Here is a 10368-nt window from a genome sequence, read left to right on the forward strand (position 1 = left end):
AAATATATGAGATCATAACATCATATAGCACTTGAACGCTCTGCTTTTGTCCCGCAATCCTATTTCAACAAAATGAAACAAATAAACAAACAAACAAACAAATTCACTCCAGAGATTTTAGCACAAAGGAAGTTGTATGCTGCCACATCATCAGGCTAACGATACCCTCAGGCTGTTTTCAATTGTTAACCACAACATTTTGCTGACGACGCTTTTTTCTTTGTAGGTTTGTGGTGGCTTACATATGTACTTAGTACTTATTTCAGACAAGCAATACTCTGTTCTTCAGCCATTAATGCTCGTGCAAATTTTCCTTGATCTCTGGTCTTTCATTTATAGAAAAGGCACTTCTTATTAGTTCTCTCTCTTTTTTTTTCCTCCTGAAGGTTGGACTGTTTGTTTCAAGCTCTGAGATATCCCACCTTTCTCAGCCTATGTTATTAATTTTTTTGTTTACTTCAAGCCTTAACTATTAGTATAACTAGAACAACACTTTGGAGAAATTTCGTTTATTTTCCTGCCATTTTAAGAGTCTCATTTAAATAGTGGTCATGTGGCTTTTAAAGTAGGTGTCTTTTTCACTGAATTCTGCCTTTACATGTTAGCTATACGATATGATGAAAAACCCTAAACTATTTCAGACTACAAACTTCACGTGTCTTAAAATATTTGCCACTATATTTCTAAATCAATGTCTAGAAGTGATAAACAATATCTCCTGAACTTAATGTCTTCACATATCTTGGCACACGATCTGAACTCTGCACACCACCCCAAGTGCTTGTTCATGATTTCTTCCTGGATTTCCAGAGAAATGGCCTGGCAGAATTCTGTAACCAAGATTTTCAATATAAAACTGACTTTTATAACTGTGACCCTTCACAGAACATTCTCAGAATTTTCTCTTTGCTAAAGATTCTTGTCATATGCTGGAATTAGTTGAGACAAGCAGAACAGTTGACTCTAGGAATTGTTACAAATATACAATTTGTTAGAATGCATATCCACCTTTTAAGAGTAAGAGTTTCCCATTTTCTCCTTTTCCTTTGAAATTTCTCTGGGAATTTCAGATTTTATTGTTTTCTGTACATATTCCCTAGGCTTAAAAGGAAGCAGTAAGTTCCGTTGCTCAAGTGTAAGGCTTCTGCAGTAAGGATAACGTAGTGACGAAACTCAGTTTTGAACATTCATTGTCCTTTTTGACTCCCCTAAGCAATCTTTTCCATTTTACCTTCCCCTTGAACACAAAAATACACACACACACACACACACACACACACAACTTAGCCTTATCTTGGCAAAGTAAGTAGCATTCTACAACTCATTGATTTGATGTTGGGCAAATTATTGGGTGCTCATATGTTCTCTCCACATGGAAACATTCTACCTCATCTTACATGTGTTCAGCATGTGTTGTTCAAAGTGCTTTTATAGACATTATAACGTGTAATTTGTCCAACCCCTCTGTCAGGTACAGAAAGCAAATGTCATTATTTTCATTTCACAGTGAGGATAATTTCCTTGCTTCGGAATTACTGAGATCAAGAAGGTCTCCTGTCCCTTAGCTTCTCTGCCCAAGGCTAAACATCTTGGCAGCTAAATCTGCCAACATGACATATTTCTACCACTAGCTGATTCCCCGAGGAATTGCATCTACTTACTGTTCCTTCCTCATCCTCACAGCTGCTGGATTACCAGACAAGTTTCTGACCACGGACAGTGGTTGTGGGTTCTCTTTTCCAGCAACCATATTTGGTCACTTTGTCCCGGAACTCCTTAGTTTTCACTCCATAAATTATAGGATTGAGCATTGGAGGTATAAGGAAGTAGAGGCTGCCAAGAATGATGTGGACATGGGGTGGAATGCCTCGGCCAAAGCGGTGAGTGAGAAAAGAAAAAAGTGAGGGAGTATAAGAAATAAGCATGACACAGATGTGTGTGGTGCAGGTGTTGACTGCTTTGTGGTGGGCTTCCTTAGAAGAGAGACACATTATAGCCTGGATGATTAGCACATATGATGAAGCAATAGCTGAGAGATCTAGCCCAGCAACCAACAAGGCCACCACCAGGCCATATATCCTGTTGACTGTAGTATCTACACAAACCATCTTCACCACAGCCATGTGCTCACCGTAGGTGGTGGGGATGACATGATTGGCATAATAGGGCATTTGCTGAAGGAGAATGGTCATGGGGAGAATAAAGAGAATAGCTCTCACCAAACTCACTAAGCTAATGAGTCCAATGCGACTATTGGAAAGGATGGTGGCATAGTGCAAGGGCTTGCAGATGGCCACATAGTGGTCAAAGGCCATGGTCATCAGGATAGCTGACTGCATGGCAGAGATGGAGTGGATGAAGAACAGCTGAACCAGGCATCCTTCATAGCTGATCTCACTTTGGCCAAACCAGAAAATGCACAGCACCTTGGGAATGGTGGTAGTGGACGTGCCCAGGTCTGTGAGGGCCAATAGGCAGAGGAGCAGGAACATGGGTTTGTGCAGGGAGCGCTCTGTGGAGACAGTGAGGAGGATAGTGCAGTTCCCGAGCACCGTAATGAAATACATGGAGGAGAAGGGGATAGATATCCATCTATGTTTGTCCTCCACGCCAGGAATGCCTTGGAGAATGAAGAAAGAAGGGTGGCCCTGTGAGGCATTGCAAGCAGTCACGGTGGCACCCTGCTGAAGTACCTGTGGAGAACAATAAAGAAGCTACATGAGCTTCAATTTAAAAAAAGAGTCTCAACATGGAAAACAAAGATTGAAATGTTATACACAAAAATGATTCTGAAATCATGATGTTATATATCATAGGGTATAGTTGTAATACTACAGTAGCAATAATGAAGTATAACTGCATTAATATCCAACAGGATATATTTTATGCTAAATGTTTTTAAGGACAAAATGATTCATTATTCATTAATAAAATGTCATATTAAATAAATTTTAATATATTAAGAAATAAACATGTATCAACTTCAAGAACAGAACTTCAAATGCGTACAGCAAAAATGCAAGGAATACAAAGAGAAGCTGACAAAATGCAATATATACCCCTCTCAGAAACCAAAAGATGAAATGTTTTCAACAAAACAGATTTTTAAAAATTAAGATAATTTAAAAGCTTATAATGGAATTCTGCTTCCAAAAATTAAGGAATACACATTAAGGAATACACATTTTCAGCAGATACAGGATATGAGGAAGTGGGAACCTTATTGATGAGAATGGTGCAATGATGAGGAAGAATGAAGTAGGCGACGGGTATTGAACATAAAGCTCACCCTCATCTAGAACACTTACCTGAAAGGAAGGCAATGAGAGGGTAGGCAGCTGGTTCCAGACGCCTCTTGAGAATGTGTATGTGTGAGTGTGTACATGTGTATGAGTACATGTGTATGAAGGTATATCTTAAACACCCATATGACTCTTGGAGGGCACACTCGTGGCCCTGCATCTCTCCACACTTCACTTCTGGGCACCCAGAATCCATGGTATGATCCTTTAAATAACCTAAGTAAAGGCCCTCAAGGTGTCCAGCATTAGCTCTTTACTTACTTCTGCCAACCCCAATCTTCCACCTCCCAACACACAAGGCACAACTATTATTATGTGTAAAACTGACCCTGGAGGTTGCCTGAGCTCCCAAGAGATGAGGGTAATTAATCTTAGGAATTCAGGAAATGTTCCAGTCTTTGCCAATCTTGGAGGAGTTTGAAGAGAGAGAGGGTGAAGTTAAAACTGAATCAATGGATGGATGGATAAATAAGTAAACTGTGGAGTATATGTACAATGTGAATATTATTCAAGCTTAAAAAAAGAGGATATCCTGCATTTGATGTAACATAAATGTACCCGGAGGAGGTGAAAATAAATCAGATAAGCTTGTCACAGAGAGACAAATGCCACATGATCTCACTTACATGTGAAATTTGGAAAAAGGGGGGTCAAACATGTAGAGAATAAAATGATTACCAGGGTTGGGGCCACAGAGAGGAACTAAAGATATTGGTCAAAAGGTTGCTATTGGACAAAATAGCAACCATGCAGAATGAACAAATCAAAACACCTAATGTACAACATGGGCACTATAGTTAATAACAGTATATTGTATTCAGGATTTTTGTTGAATGAGTAGATTGTAGCTGCTTTTGCTACATGGGGAAAAAATGGGTAGCTATGAGAGATGATGAATATGTTAATTTGTTCCACTATAGTGGAACATATATATACTACTAATACAGATATGTTATAACATACCTCTAACTTACCTCTCCATCAGAAATGTTTAACCTCACCATTTGTATAATTACACCAATCTGGGATAATAGACCATATCCCCAAATCCTGTATTCTTATCACTAATATGTTGGGTGCACAGTACACATATAGTGTTAAATAAGTAACTACATAATAAATAAGCAGATACATAAATTCATGTAAAAATAATCAAAAAGTGTATCCTACTTCATGAGCTCTTTACTCATATTTCTTTTCTTTTATATATAAAAATCAAAAACATAACTAAGTGGCAAAAGCTATATCTGCTCCTTAAATGAGTGTATAAATTCAGAGAAAGTCCAAATGAATGTCAATAATTCATTTTGTTTGGAGCCTTCTTTTTTTTTTTTTGACACGGAGTCTTGCTCTGTCACCCAGGTTGGAGTGCTGTGGCTGGATCTCAGCTCACTGCAAGTTCCACCTCCCGAGTTCACTCCATTCTCCTGCCTCAGCCTCCCGGGTAGCTGGGACTACAGGTGCCACCACCTCGCCCGGCTAGTTTTTTTCGTAGTTTTTAGTAGAGACGGGGTTTCACCGTGTTAGCCAGGATGGTCTCGATCTCCTGACCTCGTGATCCGCCCGTCTCGGCCTCCCAAAGTGCTGGGATTACAGGCTTGAGCCACCGCGCCCGGCCATGTTTGGAGCCTTCTTATATCACTTAGGATATTTTCCTGTCTACCAATGCCAAATTTAGTTTACCTCTATTCTAACATATTTTGAACACACAAAAGTTATAACTAATAATATAGTATACATCCAGGTATACATAATGTATATTAAGATACATGATATTACAAAAAAAAGCAGGAAAACCTTCTGTACGGGTGGCATATTTGGTTTCTTAGTCCTTTAGAAATGAATTGCATCATCATTCCCATAACATTTTGTACTTATTTTTACTTTTACTACATATATAAATCCTGAAATAATGCATAGTGATTTAGAGAATAATTTCTCTATTTAAATGACGTTATGTCACATCATTTTTCTGCATGTTAAGTTTTGTTCAACATGATGTGAGATACATTCATGTTGATGCATGTAGTTCTGGGTAAGTACTTATTGCTTCTATACAGTGTATTTGTTACTACTATATGCGAGATATCATATTTTATTGAGTTAAGGCACTATGTTTAATTCATTCATTTATTTAAATGAAGATACCATATTTAGTTTATTCATTCCTTTTGAAGAATTTTTAGGTTATTTACAATTAATTGTAACGTTATTAAATTCTTCCTTACTTCTGAGGCATGTCTCTAGAGCATATATTTAGGGGTGAAATTCCTGGGCTGAAGATCATGCATATGTCTAACTTTCCTAAATATTAATAATTCAATCTCAAAAGTAGTTGATTCGAATTTGCAATACATATTAAATACATATTTAATATATATTTTCATTTATTTAATAGATCTTTAGCAAATATATTTCAATTGCTTTCCTGTTTTGACATAGGTTCCATGTACATTTTGTTTCTGTTCATTGTAAGTACCTTATATATTTTGTCACTATAATCAGTTATAACTTTTAAAATATATATTTCCAATGGCTACTTTATATAACAGTATAATTAATTGTGTTTTTTGATGATTTACCTCAAATTCAGCAAATTTCTTAAAAGATAATTAGTTACAAAAATCTATCTTTAGAGTGGCATGGGTTTTCCCTGTAGAAAATTCATGTCATTCGTTAGCAATGAAACTTTCTTTTTCCTTTGTGACTCTTAAAATCCCAGTCCTTTTTAATGTGTTATTACATCACTTTAAACTCTCAATACCTTATTGAATAGCAGTGGTAGGAGAAGGTATACAATGTCTGTCCATGTCTTAAAGAAAATTCTTTCCCTCTTTACAACAAAATAAATTGAAACAATGTAAATGACAAAACAAATCATTTTAGAATTGTTATTATGTACTGAAAAATTAAGTTTCCCCAAAGAAACATTTGACCCTTGCCTTCTGCTACTGGGAGGTGATCTCCAAGCCCCCTGGCCTGTCGTGCTGCCTGATGAAAACGACTTCGCTTTTGCCTGGGGCTTTGACCACCAGACAGTCTAGCAATGTGACATGGTCTTTTGGGCCCTGTCATATTAGTTCCAACCTGAAAAGGAACTGTAGACTATAAATGTTAGCCCAACCTTCTGCAGGGACCAGAGATTAAAAGTCAGTCATATTAGCTGTATGAGATCGAGCCTCTGTAAAGTCTCTGGACACCAAAGGCTCAAGTGAGAATTTCTGGTTACCAATATTGTGTGCATATAGCAACACATCATGACCAAGAGGAACAGATGGCACTTGATATGGTTTGGTCATGTCCTTACCCAAATCTTATCTTGAATTGTAGCTCCCACAATTCCCATGTGTTGTGAGAGGAACCTGGTAGGGGGTAATCAGATCATGGGGGTGGGCTTTTCCCATGCTATTCTTGTGATGGTGACTAAGTCTCATGAGATCTGATGGTTTTTTGAAGGGGAATTTCCCTGCACAACTTCTGTTGTCTGCTGCCATGTGAGACATGCCTTTTACCTTCCACCATGATTGTGAGGCCTCCCTAGCCACGTGGAACTGTGAGTGCATTAAACCTCTTTTTCTTTATAAATTACCCAGTCTTGGGTATGTCTTTATCAGCAGTGTGAAAACAAACTAATACAGCACTCATCTATGACTCCACAGGGAAAGGATGACTGGAAGCTCCACATCTGAACTCCTTCTGGATTCTGCTCTATGCTTCTCTTTTCTTTGACAAATTTAATTTGAAACTTTTTACTGTAATACTGCAATTACATCACTTTCCTGATTTGTGAAATTGTTCTAGCAAGCTATTGAATCTGAAGATGGCCATGATGGCCCCAAAATTTGTAGTCAGTTGTTCTGAAGTAATGGTGGTGCAGGAAGCCCCCAAATTTGTAGGTGGTATGTGAAGTAAAGGTACTCTTGTGAGGGATGTTGTTTCCTCAGAACTTGCCATTTGGTTAACTCCAGGTAACTATAATCACTGAATTGAAAAATATTTTCTTTGTTTCACTACATAATTATTAGTCATAAGGAAAACTGTGCTAAACATTGGTTTAATTATTTATTGTTGCATAATAAACCATTCCAAAGCTTAGCAGCATAAAACAATGTTTATTTTGCTCACAAATTGAAATTTACTCAGAACCCAGCAGTCTAGAATTGCTGAGATTTTTTTTTCCTAAGTTGCTGACTAGGACAGCTTCAAGGTTGGATCTATTTGGCGCCAGCCAGGGCAGTTCAAAGGCTGTGGGCTTGAGTCATCCGAAGGTTAACTCATTACAGAGTCTAGTGACTGGGCTGGAAAGATTCAAATAGCTAAAGCCTGGTGTACCTGGGAATCTTCATTCATCTCTCTCCCTCTGAGTATAACATTATGGCAGCTTTAGGGAAGCTAAATGTTTTACATGTGAATTAAAGGCTACTGAGAAAGAAGAATAAGGAAAAGGAGAAGAAGGAGGAAAAAGGAGGAAGAGGAGGAGGAGGAAGGAAGGAAGAGGAGGGAGGAGGGACGAGGGAGGGGAGGAGGGAGGAGGAGGGGGCAAGAGGCGGAGGAGGGTGGGGGGGAAGAGGAGGAGAAAAGAAGCAGCAGCAGCGGAGGAGAAGGGAGGGAGAGCAGGAGGAGGCAGAAGGAAGAGAAGAAGGAAGAAGAGGCAAAGAAGGAAGAGGGAGGTGAAAGAGGCGGAGGAGGAGGAGTGAGGGGAAAGAAAGGAAGGGGGAAAAAAGGAAGAGGGAAGGAGAGGAGAAAAACCAGATAGTATTTTCTTCTGTTACCTGGCTTCAGAATCACTTAGTGTCACTTCCACCACATTTTATTTACTAGAATTTAATCACTAAGACCAGCCCATATTTAAGGCAGGAGGACATAGCCTGAACCTCTCAGTGGAGTGACAAGATAAAGTTGTAAGAGGATCATGAGGGACAAGACATATTTATGTAATCATCTTTTTATTATCTCCCACAGATATCATTTACTTTTTAAAATCTTCTAAAGCAAATTGGATACATAGTACTGAATATCTAGATAAAGATATATAGTCATTCCAATACTCCTAAACTAGAATCACCTGTTTCCCTGACCTTTCCAAAAGTAATTCAACACAAGCACAATTAAAATTCAAATAAGAATTCTGTAAAAATTCTTTCTCAGCTTTGTTTTTGTTGTTATTGTTTTTTTCATTTTACATAATATTTGCACATATTTATGGGGTACATGTGACATTTTTAAAAATGTATACAATGTGTAATGATCAATGCACAGTGGTTAAGACATCAAACACCTTGTATATTTATCATTTCTGCATGTTGAGAACATTTTAAGTTACCTCTTCTAGCTGTTTTGAAATATACAATACATTGTTCTTAAATATAATCATCTTATTCTGCTATCAAATGTGAGATTTTATTCTTTCTATCTAAATGTTTGTTTGTAACATTAAACAACCTCTGTCATTCCCCTGACCCCACACACACCGTTCCCAACCTCTGGTAACTATTCTTCTACTCCCGACCTCTAATAACTCCCACATATACTTTTAGCTCCCACATGTAAGTGAGAAGATGCAATAATTGTTTTTCTGACTGGCTTTATTTCACTTAACACAGTGTTCCATTCTTGTCACTGCAAATGACATGATTTCACTCATTTTTATGGCTGAAGAATATTCCATTTTGTGCACATACCACCATACTACACTTGCTTTGTTCATTCATCTGTTGATACACTTAGGTTGATGCCATGTCTTTGCTATTATAAATAATGTTGCAATAAGCATGTGGTGCAGGTATCCCTTTGATACACTAATTATTTTTTCCTTTGGATTAATACCCAGTAGTGGGATTTCTGGATTGTACAGTATTTCTATTATAAGTTTTTAAAGAAATGTTCATACTGTTTTTCATAAAGGCTAAATTTACATTATCATCAACAGTATATAAGAGCTCCCTTTTCTCCACATCTTTAGCAGCAACTGTCATTGTTTTGTCTTTCTGATAACAGTCTTCTAACTGGGGTAAGATGATAGCTCATTGTGGTTTTCAGTTGCATTTTCTGAATGACTGGTGATATTGAACTTTTTTATGTACCTATTGGCCATTTGTATTTCTGTTTTTGACAGATGTCTATTCAGGTTATTTGCCCACTTCTTATTTATACTTTATTTTTTAAAATAATTTCAACTCTTAGTTTAGATACAGGGAGTTTATGAGCAGGTTTATTACATGGGTATATTTCATGTTGTTGAAGTTTGGAATATGGATACCATCATCCAGGCAATAAACATAGTACACAGTAGGTAATTTTATTATTATACTTTAAGTTCTAGGGTACATGTGCACAACGTGCAGGTTTATTACATATGTATACATGTGCCATGTTGGTTTGCTGCACCCATTGACTCATCATTCACATTAGTTATTTCTCCTAATGCTATCCCTCCCTCAGCCACCCACCCCCTGACAGGCCCCAATGTGTGATATTCCCTGCCCTGTGTCCATGTGTTATCATTGTTCAACTCTCACTTATGAGTGAGAACATGTGGTGTTTGGTTTTCTGACCTTGTGATAGTTTTCTGAGAATAATGGTTTCCAGCTTCATCCATGTCCCTGCAAAGGACATGAACTCATCCTTTTTTATGGCTGCATAGTATTCCCTGGGGTATGTGTGCCATATTTTCTTAATTCAGTCTATTATTGATGGACATTGGGTTGGTTTCAAATCTTTGCTATTGTGAATAGTGCCGCAATAAACATGCGTGTGCATGTGTCTTTATAGCAGCATGATTTATAATCCTTTGAGTGTATACCCAGTAATGGGATCACTGGGTCAAATGGTATTTCTAGTTCTAGATCCTTGAGGAATCGCCACACTGTCTTCCACAATGGTTGAACTAATTTACGCTCCTGCCAACAGTGCAAAAGCGTTCCTATTTTTTCAAATCCTCTCCAGCATCTGTTGTTTCCTGATTTTTTAATGATCACCATTCTAACTGCTGTGAGATGGTATCTCATTGTGGTTTTGATTTGCATTTCTATAATGACCAGTGATGATGAGCATTTTTTCATATGTC

The 10368-nt window shown here is 37.7% G+C and overlaps 1 protein-coding gene across 1 annotated transcript; it reads right to left on the reverse strand.

Annotated features, from left to right (window-relative positions):
• Window positions 1–1691: 1691 nt before the first annotated feature.
• LOC111540984 (putative olfactory receptor 52P1) lies at window positions 1692–4306 on the reverse strand. The gene is made up of 2 exons (XM_023209644.1): window positions 4277–4306; window positions 1692–2693 (listed from the first exon to the last, which is right to left on the reverse strand). The coding sequence occupies exons 1-2, from the start codon at window positions 4304–4306 to the stop codon at window positions 1692–1694; spliced, it is 1032 nt and encodes a 343-aa protein (XP_023065412.1).
• Between the last annotated feature and the right edge of the window lie 6062 nt (window positions 4307–10368).

The sequence above is a fragment of the Piliocolobus tephrosceles genome, chromosome 13 (assembly GCF_002776525.5).
Source record: "Piliocolobus tephrosceles isolate RC106 chromosome 13, ASM277652v3, whole genome shotgun sequence".
Taxonomy (NCBI): Eukaryota; Metazoa; Chordata; class Mammalia; order Primates; family Cercopithecidae; genus Piliocolobus; species Piliocolobus tephrosceles.

Bases quoted from the DNA above. Each gene is read 5' to 3' on its own strand.
- LOC111540984 (XM_023209644.1), bottom strand. From the start codon at position 4,306: ATGGTGAGGTTAAACATTTCTGATGGAGAG. The intron at 2,694-4,276 runs GTAAGTTAGAGG...TGTTCTCCACAG, and splicing joins TAAACATTTCTGATGGAGAG to GTACTTCAGCAGGGTGCCAC.